This window comes from Podarcis pityusensis, assembly GCF_964106645.2.
Source record: "Podarcis pityusensis genome assembly, chromosome: 15".
Taxonomy (NCBI): domain Eukaryota; kingdom Metazoa; phylum Chordata; class Lepidosauria; order Squamata; family Lacertidae; genus Podarcis; species Podarcis pityusensis.
The window spans coordinates 11426897-11446441 of record NC_138040.1 but is presented as its reverse complement, the minus strand read 5'-3'; the positions used below and the strand labels follow the sequence as shown (position 1 = coordinate 11446441).

General features: G+C 40.2%; 1 protein-coding gene across 12 annotated transcripts in view; it reads left to right on the top strand.

The window, feature by feature from the left end:
* GTF2I (general transcription factor IIi) overlaps positions 1-17051 on the top strand; it is a 55383-nt gene extending 38332 nt beyond the window's left edge. For 11 of the 12 annotated variants that reach the window (XM_080982831.1, XM_080982830.1, XM_080982837.1 and 8 more), the window contains 17 exons: positions 589-647; positions 1535-1606; positions 1994-2177; positions 3982-4040; positions 4330-4416; positions 5298-5396; positions 5827-5892; positions 6996-7179; positions 9359-9417; positions 10111-10221; positions 11425-11505; positions 12804-12987; positions 14368-14396; positions 14756-14827; positions 15197-15241; positions 16083-16159; positions 16503-17051. In XM_080982831.1, coding sequence (XP_080838957.1) covers positions 589-647; positions 1535-1606; positions 1994-2177; positions 3982-4040; positions 4330-4416; positions 5298-5396; positions 5827-5892; positions 6996-7179; positions 9359-9417; positions 10111-10221; positions 11425-11505; positions 12804-12987; positions 14368-14396; positions 14756-14827; positions 15197-15241; positions 16083-16141 — 1450 coding nt within the window. In that variant the 3' untranslated portion in view covers positions 16142-16159; positions 16503-17051. The other variant, XM_080982836.1, reaches the window with a different exon arrangement.
* Positions 17052-19545: the final 2494 nt, after the last annotated feature.

Below are 19545 nucleotides of genomic sequence, written 5' to 3'. Positions count from 1 at the left end.
GCCAAAAAAATGCCAACAGTTTTTCTTGATGTGTGTTAGAGACTGGAAATATATCTATAGGAATATACAACTTTCGACAGGTGTTTCTTTCTATCTTTGATTTCTCTAGCAATTTGTCTTGGCTAGAAGAGATCTGTTTCACCCTTGAACGTATTTCAAAGATCTAAACTGTTACTGAAGGATTGTTTTCTTTCTTCATTCTTACATTGTAAATCAACCCTGGATTGGAAATACAGAAAAGGTTAAATGATATGTGAAATAAGCAACCTTCATTTTAGATGGTACCCTTTTGTTAAAAAAACAAAACCCTATTATCAACCAAAATGCAATTCACTAACTTGATAGTTTTATATGTTTCGAATGGGCTCTTGGAACCTTTGTATTTTGCTGATACCTGCTATTTTGCTTTTTAAAGTTCATTGTTTTGAGCTGGTACTTGATTATTATTTTTTAAGTGAGCTTCACAATGCAGAGTGTAATCGATTAGTACTCTTACTTGGATAGTTCAAGGGTAGAAGCACTAAAGATTGTACAGTACGGACTACCTCCCTTCCACTATATGTTAATTTTTATTTTTTTTAATTACAGGCCAGAACTGCTAACAATCACTCCTGCAGAGGTTACTCAACCAAGAACAAACATGCCTGGTAAGATGGGCATTTATGAAGTGATCAAATACAGACAGCATTACTTCCACCCACTACTTGGAGAGATGCTTTTTCTCCCCTCCTTAATGTATTCAGATCCCCTTCATTCATAGACATGGGTTGCGAACTTTTGGAGCTTTGGTATTCACTTGTTTCTCTGTGCTAAATGCATTCATTAAGATGGGGAAAATATATTGAAAACATCCCACCTAAAAGGCCACATATATTATTGCTATTTATTAAATTAGGTTAAACAGAAGAGGTTGATTCTACAAAGCAAAATATCTTAACTGTCAAAGGCCAGGGTAACAAGAATATGGCGCAGTTCCAATGGTGATTCTTGAAGGATGCAATCCATTATCAGAATGGGAAGGGAGGGACAGTTTTTGGCGATTCTTTCTGTATCATGTTGAGGGTTACAGAGCACTGCAGTAGGAAAGGAGGAACACCAGAAACTCTCTCTCTTTCAAATTTTCTGTTGGATTTCTTCTGGGGGCACAATATCATCATTGGATCACTATCACTCATTGTCTTCGTTGTTAAAGCTAAATATGAGATGATATATCTGAAAGCATTTTTATCATTACTGTGATCTTCCTGCTGTCCCTTATTTTCATTAATCTAGATGTTGCCTTATGTACAGTGACTCAGATCACTCACCACAGCAAGTGATGCTTTGAGAACCCAAATGATCTGAATTTCCCACCATAGAGCAAAATTATAGCTTGTTCGCTTTCATTTCATAATCTGCTTCTAAGGATATGTATTTATATACATGCAAATCTGTAGGTTACATGTTTGAATTGATCTCTCACTAAGTGCCATCATTGCACGTTTACTGATGGAAGCATACATTGTATATATGCGTATTTATTTTTAATTTCCAGTCAAAGAAGATTGGAATGTCAGAATCACAAAACTGAGGAAGCAAGTAGAAGAGATATTTAATCTAAAATTTGGTAAGTTAACTGTTGGATATTCACCTTGTAGTACCATTGCTAGATGAAAATACTGTAGAAGTAAAAAACACAGTTTTTTCTACATTGTTATAGCATTTTGACCAATTGCCTTTATATATATTTTGGGAAAGGCTATGTGTGTAAAGCTGTGAAAGTCAAGGATGCTAGATCTGGATCTTAAATTACGTGTTATGACTACTTGGAAATTTTAATGATTTTCATGTACATTGTGTGAATTTCTTTGAGATTTATAAATGGAATATAAATATTTTAAATATTTTAAATAGAATAAATAATTAAAAAGGAGGGGGTAGCCTGCCTTTGAAAGCAGAACTTTGATGCCTAATGGTCTATTGAATCCCTGTCAACTTGTCACCTTCTTTCTAGGACAAGCTCTGGGGCTGAGTGAAGCAGTGAAAGTTCCTTATCCTGTCTTTGAGTCAAACCCTGAGCATTTGTATGTAGAAGGTTTACCTGAAGGTATCCCCTTTCGAAGTCCAACATGGTTTGGAATCCCACGCCTGGAAAGGATTGTCCGAGGGAGTGGAAAAATCAAATTCATTGTGAAAAAGTAAGCTGGTGGTTAATCTCTTTACTATTTTTAAATTTACAATTTTATTGCTTTACTGTTGTTTTTTAAAGCAAAAAATGCTTGTTCTGGAAAATCTCAAAATGCTATCTGCAGATGCAGCCTCAGTCTTGACTTATTACCCCAACAGGGATCTTTAATACCTAGGTCTAAAGTGATGTTGCTGTTGCTGTTAATATTTATATCCTGCTTTTCAGCATCTAGGTCTCAAAGCAGCTTGCAACGATAAAAATATACACAATTTAGAAGAAATTAAACCCCAGAAATTTAAACAAAGAACATCAGGAAATTTCACAACATCAGAGAAGCATTCCTGATGTAAAGGCCTCCTGAAATAAAGCAATTTTAACCAGTCATCTGAAACTCAGCAGGGATGGTGCCTGTCTAAGTTCTGGTGGGAATTCCAGAGTTGGGCCCATAACACTGAAGTCATAACCTTGTTCGTATGAGTTGCACTTCTGGTCCATGGAGGACCACCAAGCTCCATCAGATGATCTCAGTGATCAATTTGGCATATACAGGGAAAGGCAGTACTTAAAGTATTCTGGGCGTAAGTTATTCAGGGCTTTGCACACTAGCAGAAGAACCTTGAACCTGGCTTGGTTGCAGATGGGAAGCCAGTGCAAGTCTTTTAGCAACAGTGTCATGTGTTGGCAGTAGCCTGCTTCCAGCATCAGTCTAGCCACAGCATTCTACACTAGCTGAAGCTTCCAGACCAGACTCAAGGGCATCCCGCCATAGAGTGTGACACACTAATGGTTAGTGCTATTTCCAGACGGCTAGATAGAATCATGGAACCATAGAATTGTGGAGTTGGGAGGGTCATCTGGTTCATCTCCCTGCAATGCAGGAATCTTTTACCCAACATGGGGCTTGAACCCACAACATTGAGATTAAGAGACTCCTGGTCTACCAACTCAGCCATACTTCACTGTGGGATATCATGAAAATCTGAAGCAAGCTTACATGCAGGATGGATGAAACAGACATTCAAGTAATCATTCTTAAGACATCAGTCACCTTTGCAGGGGGTGCTGTGTACAGTTTATGTGTGTCGAAATCACTGATTTCAAATGTGTGAATATGACGGCAGCATTTAACTTGAGGGGTTGGGCAGGTGGTTATTAGTTGCCAGGTTCCACTTTTAGAACTGTAGCCATTGGGCCCTCTTAACAAGATCATTAGAACATGTCAGGTAGACACACATAATTTTGAGTGGCTGTTGCATTGTGCACATTTGGGCAACTTAGAAATTTCATATTTTATCTCTGGAAAATAGCTGTTGTTAAAGTGATGTTGAAACAGATATTAATATTTGGGTATGTACAAATTGGAAAGTTACAACGGCAACATCTACAGTTGTCTCCTCCCTCCTTAATTATAATTAAAACCCATCTCTTACTGGAGATCTTCCTCCCCACTCCCACCCCATGTAGCTGTTACAGGATCCATATGGTTTTTACAAGGGGTTCTGCCCCTGCTCGTCTTGCTCGCCAACCCCACCCTGGTGACGGCTGCCTGGGCCTCTCACTTGCTTCACTCTGCCATCCCGCTTGGAGATTTCTCCCCTTCATTCTTCCCCCTGTTCCCAGGCAATGCCAGCAGCAACAGTTGCTTGCACCGCCCACTCACTTGAGGCTTCTCAGGCTTCCATCACCCTGTTTAAACTTGGCTGTAGTTGTGTGTTTGCTTGCCAGCATGAAGATGGACGAGTACAAATATTGTATGTAAGATACTTGCATTGTTATGAGAGCATCCTATTAAAAATGCATTTTCTGATTTATAGGCCAGAACTTGTCACCTCTTATTTGCCTCCTGGATTGGCTAGTAAAGTGAATACTTCGGGTAAGTGACTAAACACCAGTTACAAAGGAAAGGGATGTCATCTTCACGCACCGCACTGTGTTTGAGTTTTCAAAGCAAGAGATCTGAAATCTAGCAGGTGTCCTCACATGCTTCCTTTACACAAAACAGATGGAGTAAATAGTTTGGAAACTAGCGTAAGCATTTCAAGAAGTCTGTCTGCCCCATGCCGATTTAGGCATGCTAGTTAATTGTGGCAGGGGACATTGTCTGAAACAAGCATATCTACATAGAGCTTTATAAACAATAAACAAACTTCCTTTCTTTTTAGAACCCCAAAGTCCGAACAGCTCAAACTCTGCACAAAGTCCTGTAAGCAACTCCAAGATTCCAGAGATTGAAGTTACTGTAGACGAAGGTATGGACTTGACTAAATATGTTTGCTTGAGAATAAGTAGCTTGGCTTGTACCGGTTACTGAATGAGGGTTTCTTCTGTCTGCAGAACAGAGCTTCTCTGGAAGCTTAGTCTGTTGTGGGGGAGGGGAAGAAGAGCCATCAGAAAATCTTCTCATTCTTAATCATAGAATTGTAGAGTTGGCAGGAATCCTGAGGGTCACATAGTCAAAGCCCCTCACATTGCAGGAATCCTGCCCACAGCCATCCAGTGGGCTTGATCCACCAACCTTCTGGTTAGCAGCCAGACACACTGACCCATTATGCCACCTTTGGTATGCTATTCCCAGCACAGATTTTATGTATACCTTCATTGGGCTAAAAGTCCCTAATTCCCCACCCACTCCTCATTTCCCCATCATTGTATAGAGAGATGTCTGTGTTACCTTTCCAGTTGTGTGGGTTGTGAGTGTTGAAGTGAATAAAACAACATCCTCTAAAATGTGGATTTCTGGCTTTTCTGGGAATAGAACAGGGAAAATCCACTCACATGAGTTGGGACCATGTGTGTTTGGGTGTGTGTGTGTGTGTGTATGTGTATAGCGATGAAAAGGGCTGATTTCAACAGTTTAACTATGTGTTTTAGATGATAAATTAGTTGAATCCAAATAAAGTAGCTTAACAGCAAGATTGATAACTTTAAAAGCACACTTCCTTGAAAAATGGGGTAGCTGCTTGTTAATATTATTTTCAAGGGTAACTGAACACTTGTGCCATGTCCACTAAGATCTCAGCAGATTTGAAATTTTAGAGTAGTATTGTAAATTCTAGTCTTGCATGTTCTTGTTGTACACTAGAAAGCCATTAATTTACATGGGATGTATTGTGTGTGTGTGTTAACACAGGTCTTGCTAACAAGACACAAACCCCAGAAGTTAAAACTAATCCTCAAACCAATGGATCCAATGTAGGCTTTAAACCAAGAGGAAGAGAGTTCTCTTTTGGTAAGTTCTGAGGAAAACTGTCTCCTTCCAAACTGCATGCCACTAGCCACTTATTCCTGTTCTTTATTCCTGACAGTTGCCTACTTGAATTCTAGATAATATATTTACACTCTTCCCAGTTTGGGAATTAAAGTGCAGTGTATAAATGTAAACAAAGCAATAGAAATCCTCATTTTTTGTTGGTAACTCTGTTAGGAATTTAATTACTTAGGGGCTGCTTGCCTTACGTCTAGTACCTAAAAAGAGAAAAGTTACGTAAGTTGCACCTAGGAGAAACCCATTTCCCCCTTTATATGTGGAACTTGCTACTAGTTTTTTCTTGCTCATTGTACAGAGGCATTCAGATAACATCACTTGGTATTTCCATAGAAGCAAAGAAGTAGTGGATCAGGGTGCAGATAATTGACTTACTCTTTTGATGTTTTGACAGAGGCCTGGAATGCCAAGATTACTGACCTGAAGCAAAAAGTTGAAAACCTTTTCAATGAGAAATGTGGTAAGCATACTGCGCTTTTTAAAACATTATCTTAGCACGTCTGAGGGGAACTTTATCAGCAAAATATTTGATACATCCATAAATTACAGCCTAGTTCTTATTATTAAGTTGGTAAATCGAAGTCTTGACTGTACCACTTTAAACTGCAGTTGAGAACTCACAGATAATAAATGTAAAAGAATGTGATTATTGTGATTTGGCTTTCTATCCTGTTTTTTTGCAGCAACAAACTGATTCTCTTGTGTGAAAGGAAAGAGGTTAAGCTTCTGTAGTAACCTGTTTTCTTAATTTGGTACATCGGCATATGGATAATACCTCTAGATTCTGGATGTATAGCCTCTTTTGTTCTATAAGGGACTATGTTACTGTTATGTAAATATACAAGCAGGAATTGATAAGTCAACAACTGCTGGATAAAGGGAAAGGAAAAAACTAAAAAATAAATCATTGTAAATGGAATATATGGAATGAAATGTGAATTAGAAATATGTAATATCAAGCAGCAGTGGGGGAAAGTAGAGACATGTCTAGGATGAAGAGCAGGAAGTCAACTTTTTGGAAAATTTGTATTAAATTAGATCTAATTTGGCATTGATTTGTTAAAAATTTGGAAAACTAATAAATATTATTTGGCAAAAAACACCTGCAGATTTTGGATTTTCGTGCTGATTTTCAATATTGGTTGAAAGCCTACTAATGTGCATTAGGGCTGAGTGAAATTTGTGTGGTGTTTCTTTTTACAAAGCAAAAAGTACTTTTGCCCTCTCCAAAACGTCTTCTCCAAAAGAGCAGTGTTCCATAATCACCTTTCACTATAAAATTATGCTCTGAAGGGAGAAAGAATGTGCAGAATGTATTACCAATTGTCTCCTGCTAAAGGGGCGACTGCACTACAAAGTGATTATTTTGCCACCTGTTCTAATCCCTATATCAAATATAACTGGAATTGGGGACTTTTTGTGGAGGGTCAGCTCTCAAGAAAAGCTTTGTCCCTTCGTATTTTGGCTTAGCTCTAGCAACCACTAGGACGTATGTGTGAGAGAGAAATTCATCAAAGGTCCAGCCCCACCCCCTCAAATATTGTGAAATACATTTTGTTTTAGGGGAAGCTCTTGGACTGACGGAGCCTGTGAAAGTCCCTTTTGCGCTCTTTGAGTCTTACCCTGAAGATTTCTATGTTGAAGGCCTTCCCGAGGGAGTGCCATTCCGTCGCCCTTCCACGTTTGGCATTCCAAGATTGGAAAAGATCCTCCGAAACAAAGCTAAGATAAAATTTATCATTAAAAAGTAAGCCAAATGCAATGCGTACCACATGACTGGCCTCTCTGAACAACTTAAATACAGAGTTCAGCCTAGACAGATCCTGGATTCTTCCATCAGAGAAACGAGGCTGTATTTTAGACTAGCAAAACTCATGGTAGGCTTCTCTAAGACTTGGGCAACCTTGTTTCAAACTTTTGGAATAATAACTAATAAATGCAAATATTTCATTTCTTCATAGTCATAAGACTCCTCACAAATTAAGGTTTCTAGCTGAACAAGCAGCATTTTAAAATCAGTTGGTAAGGGATCACTTGCAAACTCCATATTTGAGACCCAAATCAGCAAATCAAATGTTTTAAATCCAGATGACCTCAAGAGCATGGCTCCAAATATTGCTGTGCCAACTTCAGAATAAATTTCTCAGTCAGAGATAGAAACAAAGTGGCCCTGTGGGTTTTTGGTTTACTTGATAAGTGAAAGCAGAACCTAATCAAAGTAAGATTGAAATGCCCAATTAGGATGACAGGAAGCACTTGGTTACGGAGTGTTGAATAGAGTGAATACTGTATACAGTCGTACCTTGGAAGTCAAACGGAATCTGTTCCGGAAGTCCGTTTGACTTCCAAAACGTTTGAAAAAACCAAATTGTGGCTTCTGATTGGCTACAGGAAGCTCCTGCAACCAATCAGAAGCTGCGGAAGCTCCATCAGAATTTTGGCTTCCAAAAATAGTTCGCAAGCCGGAAAAGTCACTTCCGGGTTTCCGACGTTAGGGAACTAAGCTGTTCGAAAACCAAGGTATGACTCTATTGTATAGTTGCTAATGTTTTCAGCTGGTTGAAGGCTACTTCTTAAGCAGGATCTTGTCATATCCAAATATGCCTCTTGTGTTGTCTGAAAGTGAATAGTGATAAAGGCATTTTGCAAATCCAAAAGGCAAATTGGGCAAGTATAGCTTAAAGTAAAACACCTTGTTGCCTTGTATAATACATGAAATAATTATGCGGTTGCTAGTGCCTGCCTTTTGTCTGTTGAGTCTTGTTTTCTTTTGTCTTCACTAAATCTACTGGGACAGCTTTCAGTGCATTGGCATTCTGGCCATAAGCTAACATGAACGCATTGCATTTCTGAGTCCATCTGGAATTAAAACCTTGTTTACTTTCTTCCATATAAGACTTATTCAGTACCTCCTGTTATTTCCCGGAAGAATAATGAAGATAAAACAAAGGCAGGCACTGAGCTGGTAGCGCTCGTATTTGCCCCGGGGTGGGGGAGGGTATAGCACTGAATGAAGAGCACAAAAGTGAAATTTAGAAAGAAGGGTTTGTAACCATATGAGCTGACCCTGAGGTCAAAATAAGGGTTTGGCCCATCACACTGCAACATTAAAAAACAGTAAAATGAGTTGGACACAAAAGTCCATGCAGTGTTTCAGTTGATAATTGCGTCATCTCAGGAAGAGTTTGAGCCTTTTATAACTCAGGGGCACAAAACAGGTAACTCCATTTGTGGAGATGTGTCTCATGCTAGGGGACAATATGCCGTAAAAGAACAAATTGGTGGAGGATAGCCAAATGGAACCCAGCTTACAGGATCAGAGGCAGTGTACCACTGGGTACCAGATGCACAAGAGGATTTCGCTTTTGTGCTGCCCAGGTGGACCTGACTGGTCATGGATGAACAGGCTTGGACCACGGTTTCATTAACCACATTAACATTAATCACAGTTAGAAAACTTCCCAACTCTTGCAGCCTTTCCACAGGAGGAGGAAATGTGCTGCAGGCCTGAGGCTCACCAGCTTGTCCTGGCTCATTCACATCACATCACACTGGTTTAGTGTGATGTCTGAATGCAGCTAACATGTTTAAACTTCTTGGTTCAGGATGCACATGGATAACATAATAGGTTCACTTTGCTTTTGCTTTAATGTTTGGCTGAAGGGTTCTGAGCTTCCCTGAGATGAGAGAGAGGGAAGCTTCAGGGAGGGATATCCAAGACAAGTGGAATTTACGGGGAGCAAGACTGCATGTTTTGGGGAGCAATGGTCATTGTGCTTTCTCCTCCATCCACTTGACCAGCCATGCTATGGCATTTTAGAATGAACAGCTTCGCCTCAGAGGGAAATGAAGCTGCAGTTGTGTTTACTTATTGATCGCACTTCTTTATATTCTTATGCCAAAACTTCCACCATGTTTCTTTGCAGGCCTGAGATGTTCGAGGCGGCAATTAAAGAAAGCGCTGCTGCTGTTCCAAGTCCTCAGAGTGAGTTTTGTCTCAGAGTTAAGCCCTCAATGGCACCGACTTCGTTGTGTTCATAAGATGGCGACACTGATCAGTAGGGAACAATTCAGGGGAGCGAATTAAAGTACTCCAAGGGTTCTGTGATAGCATAAATCAAGTCATTGCTTTTGGGCCTTGCACCTCAGAATAAGAAAGAGTCTTGTGTCTTGAAAGTGCTATTAGGTTACTATATCAAAGAAGTGACAAGAGCTGTAGAGACCAAGTTACTGGTCTTCTGCTCTCAACATCTCAGCTCTCATTCCAAATCTCTCTAGCTAGCTGCCAGTCTACGTGTGCAGTTTCCTCCCCTTCCTCTGCCTCCCTGGAGTGCTATGACATCAGATGTGTTCTGAAATTCAAATAGGGCATAGTGCGTATGATGATGTCTTTGTTGGGAGAGTTTCTTATCCTTTTGGAGTGCAGAGACACTGCCATCCTCTGCAAGGAGTAAAGCAGCACTCCTGTTAGAATGTGAACAGATTTGGCACTGGATATGGTTGGGTGGGGGCCAACAGCTGTCCTCCAATTGGAACTTAGATCTGCCTTGTATGTTGACCACTCTTTTGAGTTCAGTCTTATTTGTTCTTGATACTTTTTTACTGGGCAGTACTCATAATACGAAATGAGATTCGAGTCCTTTTGGTGTTAATGCTTTGAAACCATGTGTTTTGTAAGGAAGAACAAGTTTATCAAACACCGTGATAAACACTGTAAGTGTGCCTGATCCGGTGGTGAACACAGCTGCTGGAGTGGAAGATCTTAACATCATCCAAGTGACTATACCAGGTACTCTGCCCATTTCCCTCCCTACCTTGCATTTTCAAAAGCCGTTTTAAAGACAGAGTCTTTTTCCAGTTCAATATTTTTGTGCCTGTCCTACTTCTAATTCTAGTTCATGTGCCAGCAGACACCACATAAGATACTAGTCATAACAAACCGTATTCTTCTGTGTTACTTGCAAAAGTATCTTGAAGCTAAGCTCCCAAGGGCTTGAAAGAGAAGAAGCAGACATTCTTAACTATTGCTAATAGTTCTCATTTTGCAAATTAAACGTGACATAGAAGCCCCATGTTCCTTACTTTCATTTCCCAGAAGAAGCAGTGCTGCAAAGACAAAGGCTATCTTATTGATGATTTACAGGAACTGAAAGCAGCCTTCCTGAGTTGGATTGCTCTGCTTACAGGAACATGCTGGCTTCCCACCTGCCAACCGCAGACTGTCCTTAGAACTTGCACGAGGGTTTAGATAACTTCCTTGCTATATTTCCTATTGGAGAATGTGGGCTGCAAAGCAATGACCTGACTGACCTTCCCCAAAGATTCAACTAGGGGAGAGTGCTGGTAGCTGCCAGGTTGCTAACCAGCTGCCTCCCTTTCTCCATGCTTCCATGAGGTTCCTAGCTTGGAGGAAGAGCTTGTCAATTTGTTATTTTCTGCATTAGTTCACTTTTGTCAGTTGCTCCGTAAAAACACCAAGGGGCACCTGCATATCTGCTATGTGCTCTTTCCTTTAATCTTTCAGGCAAGGGTGGGACATGTATGACCTCCAAATGTTATTGGTTAACATCTCCATCATCATTGACCATTAACCATGCAGCTAGAAGATGTAGTCCAACATCATCTAGAGTGTGTGTGCAGATTTCCCTGCCCTGCTTTAAAATCTAGTGACTTAAGCTAAAAGAAAGAGAGGACTTTAGCAGCAGGTACACCTGGTAGAGACATGCCCTATAGGGCACTTAAGAAAGTGGGCACACACTTGGCTCAGGCTCTCTCCTGCCACTCCTTTAAACCCCAAAGAACTAACAGTCTTAAGGCTGAGAAGGAGTTGGTGATAGGACAACAGCAACACTAGATGAGTAGAACAGGGCTCTTTAAATAACTAGACTGACTTAAATTGGCTTTGCTTGCGTTTAAACAAGATCTGTTTTTTTTTTAAGGTTCAAGTCAATCACAAAATATGATTTAATTCTTGTTTCTTCAAATTTTACAGACGATGATGAGAGAACATCCAAAGTAGAGAAGGCCCGACAGCTGAGAGAACAAGTGAATGACCTGTTCAGTCGGAAGTTCGGTAATTTTAATTTTGCAATCTAGACTCTCTAATCCAAGGTGCAGTAGGCCTACCTTTGAGACCTGAATTGAAAGAGGACTGAGCTGTAAAAGTCTGAAGCTGCAAAAGAGCCGTTTATGCTTCGGAAAGTCAGAAGTTGGGCGTTGAGTGCATGTGTCCTTGCACACCTAGCTAGCACCTGTTTTCTGTTGGTGGTTGGCAGGTGCTCTAGTTGACAGGTGGTCTATAAATATAGTAAATAAACTCATCCTTTCGTACTTCATAATTGAAGGAAACATTTCTGTTCCCTCTTTCCCGAGTTCTATATGCAATTCCACTTGACTGAAAAGCGTGTATCCAGTCGTTAGAAAATAGCTGTCATTTGATGCTTCTTGAGTTCAATAGGTTGCTTTATTTTAGTTATATAGGATCATATATAAAAATACACTTTGGTTTAAGTGCAAATTATCATGTTTGTGTTAGGTAGCTCATGTTGCAGTCTCCATGCAGCCTTGGATGATGCAATGGGAACAACTGACACCTGTGATTTTAAAAACAGTGGGGTAATTAGTTAGATGCAACTTAATACCAGTGGTCATCAAAAGACTGCCTTTGAAGAAAAACTGCCAGCTGGTGTCTGGTGGATTTCATACATCTGATTAGTGATGGCAACCAAAAGGGAGTATTTCTTTACACAGTGCTTGATTAACTTATTGAAAACAACACGCAATAACGGCCATGGGAGTAGATGGCTTTAAAAGATGCGTAGCAGAGGATAGATCTACTGGAGGCTATTAGGCATGGGAACAAAATGGAATCCTCCTGATTCCAAAGCGGTGTGAGACACTGGATACCATTTGTTGGGAGGCAAATGATGGGGAAGGGCTGTTGCCGTCATTTCCTCCATTTATGCTTCCTACAGGCATCTTGTTAATTACCGTAGGAAATGGGATGGACCTTCTTTTTTACTCTGATCCAGCTGGACCCTTCTTATATAGGTGCCAGTACTCGCCATAAAGTTGTTACACTAAGTGCCACACTTTTTAACAACAAAAGAAAGAGGTGCTGTTACTGCGTACCCTTGAGTAATGTTTTAATCAGTATTTTTAAAAGCAGCACTTCCGAAAGCTTAAATGAAGATAAGTGGAAGGGTTCAGTCCCAGAAGGTCAGCAAAAGCACATCTCCGTTGAAGTTGATTCTGATTTTATAATGATCCTGCCTTTGCTACTGTGTAGTATTTTCAAGTAAACTCTGCCTTCTTTGTGGCCTAACGGGAGGACAATACAACATAACTCTCACAACCTCTCTCTCTCATCAGGGGAAGCCATTGGCCTGGGGTACCCTGTGAAAGTCCCCTATCGAAAAATCACAGTCAACCCTGGCTGCGTGGTGGTGGATGGGATGCCCCCTGGAGTGTCTTTCAAAGCTCCCAGCTATCTTGAAATCAGTTCCATGAGGAAGATACTGGATTCAGCAGAGTTTATTAAATTTACTGTCATCAGGTATGTGGCTTTCAACTGCATTCTCTATAACACTGGTTTTCTTTTTTCTTTCTTTTTTTGTTGGAGAAGATGTAAGGTGGGGCCTGCTTATTCTGGTCCCGGTTGATGGATTAGACATGCAGTGAAGATAATGGGAGAAACTGCCACTGTTTTCCATTGCAACCAAGCTAGGGCCAGCACACAAGACCAAGAGATCCTCTTGTGATCTCTGTGACACTTTTGACAATGCCCTGTGTTTGCGAGGCTCAAACAAGCCACTAAACTGAAGCTCCATATTTTGAGGCAGCATGCTTCTCCTTATGAGGTCTTGTGGGGAAAGAGGTGACTGCTGCTTAGGATCATCCCAGAAGCATCTGAGCTGCTATGCTCCCTGCCTTCCAATGGGGAAGAATCTTCAGAAGCATGGAGTACGATTGTTTTACAGTCCAGGCCAGCTTCCATTGGGGCCAGTTCCTCATGGCCTGGGGCCAGCATACCTAAGAGAGTGTGCCTTCTTCCCTGTGCCCCACTGCAGTGTTGAAAGATCAGCCGAGAATGTGCTCTTGAATGATGCCAACATACAAGCCAGGCTTGTAGGAGGATATGGAGAGAGGCATTCTCTGTTGCTGCCTCACGACTGTGGAACTCCCTTCCCTCGGATGTTCACATTCTGAGGCATCTGTAAGGGCTCCTGTGACCAAAATGTCCTGCCTCTCCCTTGCAGGAGGTGAAACAGATTTGGAGCGCTGTTACTAAAGCAGCAAGGATGAGCGGATATTTTCTTAAAAGTTTCACCAGCGGTTGTGTTAGGAGCAGGCAACAAGAGTTTATTGGAAACCTACTGCTTGCTACTAAGGACGTTAGCCATATATGAAATGGGCCTATTGAAATGAATAGAATTAATTTCCATTATTCATTCAGTGGGTTCCATTATTTTCAGTGGGTCTCCTGAAAGTAGACCTGTATTTACTAGATACAGCGCTAGGAGCAGAATTTTGAAGAGAGAGTCCACCACTGACCTAGCAAAGATATGAGGGTAGAGAAAATATAATAAAAATGGAAAGTGGAAAGTATACAAAGACAACTGGAGAGTAAGTAATAAAAATGGAGTCAGTTGAAATTTTTCAACTTAGTATATAAATGCAAAGCTCAGGGTCATGTAAGTAACTTACTCATGTTCAATATACATATTTTTTCCTGGACCTTGCTTGGAGGCTTAAGAATTGCAGTAGAAGATCTGTGGCTTTATGCATACATGAAAATTAAACACAATGAGAAGATCAGAGTGCATATGTGGTTATACAGTTTGGCACCTCAGATTGTTATGTCAAATCTGTAGAACGTTAGGATTATATGTAAACGATCCCTTATTGAAGTGTTGCATTCTGTGTTTTCCAACAGACCATTCCCTGGACTTGTAATGAACAACCGTAAGTATTTCATTAGCAGTGCTTAATATGTCCGTTCTTCTATAACTGTGTTGTCATTATGATGCTGCCAATGACACAGTCCAGCTCTTTCTTAGCATTTTATACCTGTGACCAGAGAGAAAATGACAGTGTATAAATGCTAAAGGGGTAAGGATTACAAGGGAGTAGATTAAAAAAACAACAACAATGAAAAAACAACTCTTTGGAATACTATTTGTCTACCACATCTTTCAAGGGATTGGTAATGTTTTGCTTGGTGCATACTGACATGGAGTAACATTCTGGTTTTAACATGAATACATTTACTAGTGGAGGGATGTATCCTTGTAATAACTTAATGCTGACCTTACTACTTCTAGAAATTGCTGAGAAAGCAGAATCAGAAGCACCAGCACCAGCAGCTGTGCCAGTCCCCGAGCCAGTGGAACAAGGTAGGTGTTAATTTTTATTAGACTGCCCTTAGAAGTTGATAACATGATTGGTGATAAAGGCCCTTTTTCGAGGTGGAGCAGGGGTGCGCATGGGCGTGAAGACCAAATCTGTGCAATAATACCAGGGTGGAATTAATACACTAGTTTAGTTTGGTTTGTGTGAGAATATGGACATTCATTTTTATGGATTTACTTCATAAAATTTATAGACCACTTGATTGTAAAAACAAAAAGACCTAAAATGGGTTTTGCTAATTCTTACAGGTGCTTTTCAGAGAATATACATTATGTCGATCACGTTTTCTGTTGTAGATAACAGTACATTATATAAAATAATGCAACTAATTTTATGAGTTTCCTTTTTTTAAGATCCAGTTGAACCAGACCAAATAGTACAAGTATCTGTGGAGGACGGTAAGTGTTTGTTGTCTGATGAGTGGAAAGCAACAGTTATTTGAAAATGTATCTTGATGCCCACAAAACCAAAAGGAAAAGAGCAAGGTGAAGCCCAACACTGCTCTCTTCCCTCTGGTCCTGTAAAGTTGCTTGCTAGCTTTTCATTTTTTAATTTATTTTTATTGTCAATGGCTCAGTTGCTAGAGCAACATGAGATTCTTAATCTCAGGGACATGGGTTCAAGACCCACGTTGGACACAAAAGATTCCTTCATTGCAGGGGGTTGGACTAGATGACCCCTGTGGTCCCTTCCAATTCTACAATTCTATTTAATGTATTCCTTACTGTTTTATATTCAGAATTTCTAAGTGATGCACATAAAATGTTATTTTTTAAAAGGCAAACACAAACCACGTGAGAGTATAAGAACAATTAAAAGTAAACATAAAACCATAACATAACATAAAAGCTACTTGTAAAGTGGCTGCTGAAATAGCCATGAAGTAATTTCAGTGAAACAATTTGTAGCTCCGCCACTCTTGTTTGTGGTTAAAGATTCTGGTGGCCCATTCTTAAAATTACGTGGTATGATTTTCATTGGTGGTTTGTGTTTGAATGGTGAATCATTTTCCATCTGTGGCTTTTCTCTCTTTCAAGCAGCTGCTCTCTATAGTTCACTGAGACAAAATTACTGTCACCTGGGAAACAAACAATCTTCTTAATTAAGTTTATGCCGGAGCTTTGTTCCTCCTTGCTCATTTCCGGAAATTGCAATTTTCATTTACATTCTCAAATCCCCTTCCCTCTTTCTTCAGCGATCTTGTTGAAAGGCATCTAACTATCCTTTTTTTCTCCACAGATTCGGCACAGACTGAAGAAGACACTCAAATAAAACAAGAGCCAGACCCAACGTGGTAGACCTCGCCAATATTTAGGGTAAAAAAGTCATGAAGAAAATGGAGCGGCGGGTGGCATGCAGATGATTTTATAGATAGAAAGTGGATTGTATTCTTAATGTACAATTTACAACCCACGTTGCGTTCATATTGGCCTTTGTGGATTGCTTAACTCGGCAATACCCTGTTGCAATCTTCAATTTGTGCTCATATTGTCCCTGGGCACACTTCGTTTAATTTTAGCCCAGCTGAACCTTTAAAAGAGCAAGCTAAATGAGTGAAACAGGTTTAGCATGTCGAGTAGTCATTATTTTCATTGGACTTCTAGCTGCACTTGATTTAACTTCAATCCCTGCCTTTTTTATTCCCTCCTCACTGTTTAGTCAGAAGCTTCCAGGATTGCGAAGAGTTTGCTGGGACGGCCCTGAGCTGTGTAATATAGCTGTATAAGAGAAGTACCTTCTATCCACCCTCCCCCAACCTCCTTTTTTTTGTATTTTTAGATAGAAATGTCTACTCTGTTCAAAAGTCCTGATAATTGACATGAAGCAATGAAATAATATTCACAATGGCTTATTTTATTTTAAAAGAATTAATTGGAGGAAGAAATGCTGGAGACATGGCTTAATGATTGTTAGCTTTTCATTAATATCAACAGGGACTTTCAAAAAAATGTCTGCCTTTCCAATTAAGACAGTCCATTAGATATTGAAGAAGAAAGAAATATGCCTATCGTAGTTCAGGTTTTATTTTTTTCTCCCAGTGGGAGTGGGCGGGTGTGGGAGTTGAAATTGTCCGCTGAATTTTTCTTTCTCTTTCTCCTTAATGGTTAATTGGATAATAGTATCTGTATATTTGAAATAATTTTTTCCTATGATATATCTCTCAACTCATATGTTTTTAATAAATAAAAAAAACTGGTTTTCCTGGCATCTGCAGTGTTACTTATTTAATAACCTGGTAGTCTTGTAGTCTTTAGAGAGGGTAATAGGAAGGATAGCATTAATTTCGAAGCAACGAGTGCTTGTGTTTAGATTATTTCTGCATACCAAGGTTCAGCTGTGAAGCAGTTGAGGCCTTAAGACAGGGATGGATGGAAAATAAAGCAGGGTGGACCACTGAGTTAACCACATAGCAGCGGCAAACTGTTTCCTTTCTAAGAATCCTTGGCTAGGCAGAACTTCGGCATTTAAGCAAAAGTGCACACTTGTTGATTGCTTAACACTTAGTTACACCTCCACTGTTGGACTTGGGGAGTTATACCTTAATGCAGCCTGCTCCTGCTTCTTAAACTGCTATCGACTACTGATAAGCCATGAGTCTTTCTGCAACATGTTCAAAAATGGCACAGTCCCCAAGAAGACATAGGAAACTACTTTATACCAAGTCAGACCATTGGCCCATCTAACTCAGTATTGTCAACATGAACTGGCTTAAAAAAGAGTCAATCATTAAAAGACTGAAGGCAGAACAGAAAACATGTTTTAATTGTTGCAACCAAGAAAGCTTTAAACTACCAAGGCTGATTGTTAGTTTATCATTCATTCATTCATTCTGTTTTCTTCACGGAATTGTTGACTTCAAACTGAAAGTAGTATTTCTATGTCACATTTCCTTCCATGGGAAATGAAAGTGGTTAGATAAGGAAGAATGCTGTGAAGATTTTAAGGTGACGACGGGAGGTTAAAGTTCTTAAGGTGCAGACTGTGAAGATCTTATGGTGGAGACTGAACCGTTAATAAGACAAAGTACATTCAGTGTGGCATACGTTGCTGGGCATTCCATTTACTGTTGACATCTTACAGCAATTATTGGATGAGCATTGAAAGAGATTAGAGCTGAGATGGATGCAGTGGTGAATAAATACGGACCAAAGAAGGATGAAAAGGAAAATGGAATTTAAGAGGACTGGGACTTCGGAGAACATTTGTAGAGTTCCCCTCTCATTGTTAACATTCTGGAAAAATTATACAACATTCTTGTTTGCTCAGGCACCTGAACTCTTACGGTAAGAACTGTTTTACAGTGGAACAGACTCCCTTGGAAGGTGGTGGACTCCTCTTCATTGGAGGTTTTTAAGCAGATTCGAATGGTCATCTGTAAGGGATTCTTTAGTTGTGATTCCTGCATTGCAGGGGGTTGGACTAGATGATCCTTGGGGATAGCTTCCAGCTACCAACTCTATGTGCTTTCCCACATAGCATTCAGAAAAAGTTGCACTGATAGTAAAACTGGGCTTAGTTACAGTGGCGAAGGTTCCTAAATTGTTGGTACCACCCCCGATAAGAGACTAGAAAGAAGAAAAGGTTGCAGTGTGTGTTTGCTTGTGCAAGGGTGTGCAGTGTGTGGGGTGTGTGTGTGGTTTGCAAATACAGTGGTACCTCAGGTTACATATGCTTCAGGTTACATACGCTTCAGGTTACAGACTCCGCTAACCCAGAAATAGTGCTTCAGGTTAAGAACTTTGCTTCAGGATGAGAACAGAAATCGTGTTCTGGCAGCGCGGCGGCAGCAGGAGGCCCCATTAGCTAAAGTGGTGCTTCAGGTTAAGAACAGTTTCAGGTTAAGAACGGACCTCTGGAATGAATTAAGTACTTAACCTGAGGTACCACTGTATGCTCATGGGTCTCAGAAGGTGGACAGCCAAGGCTTATATGGTAAAATCGACCAGTTAGATCCGGGTGAGAGAAGGCAAACAAAGGCAAGTCTTCATATCCATCATTTATTTAAAGCACACTCAACACAGGAGGCCTTCCCCTGCCTTCACTAAGGTCCTGGGAACTCTAGTTCATCCCTCACAGAACTCCCAGGAGTTGTGTGCTTGAAATGTGTTGTGTGTATGCAGCCTCAAGTTGATTGAAAAATGGGATCTGCTGGTTTTGTACTGGAATAGCACAACACAAGACTTAATAGACCCATACTTATTACTTGGGAATATTTGGTAACTCGGATATAATTATTTGATTATCTGGTAGTATAGACTTCATGCAAAGCTATATATTTATGATACCTAATAACAGTCTGAGCACACTCAAGTTTATCGGAAACGCTGTATCATTAATAGCTTATATTTCTTGATACCTCAACATTTCCTTCACGGGAAATGATTATGCTTAAAACTCTATTAAAGAGTTGTTTCCCCTTCAGAAGCTGTTCTTCGCAAAAGCTTCTGAATCTAAATCTGAATCTTGCCCAACTTCCACATTCTTTACAAAGACAAAAGTCCCTACAATACCTGTCTCTGCACTTGGAAGAGAGAAGGTTTTAGAAATTCCCAGCGGTGAGGAGGAGATTGGATTCTCCTCCCCCCCCCCCCCAGGCCCCATCCTAGTTATTTGATTTTCCAATCTTTACATGCTTCTTTTCAGTACCTGCCCTGTGCAGCTCACATAAGCAGCTGAGAGAGACACCCACCTGGCCAGGTGA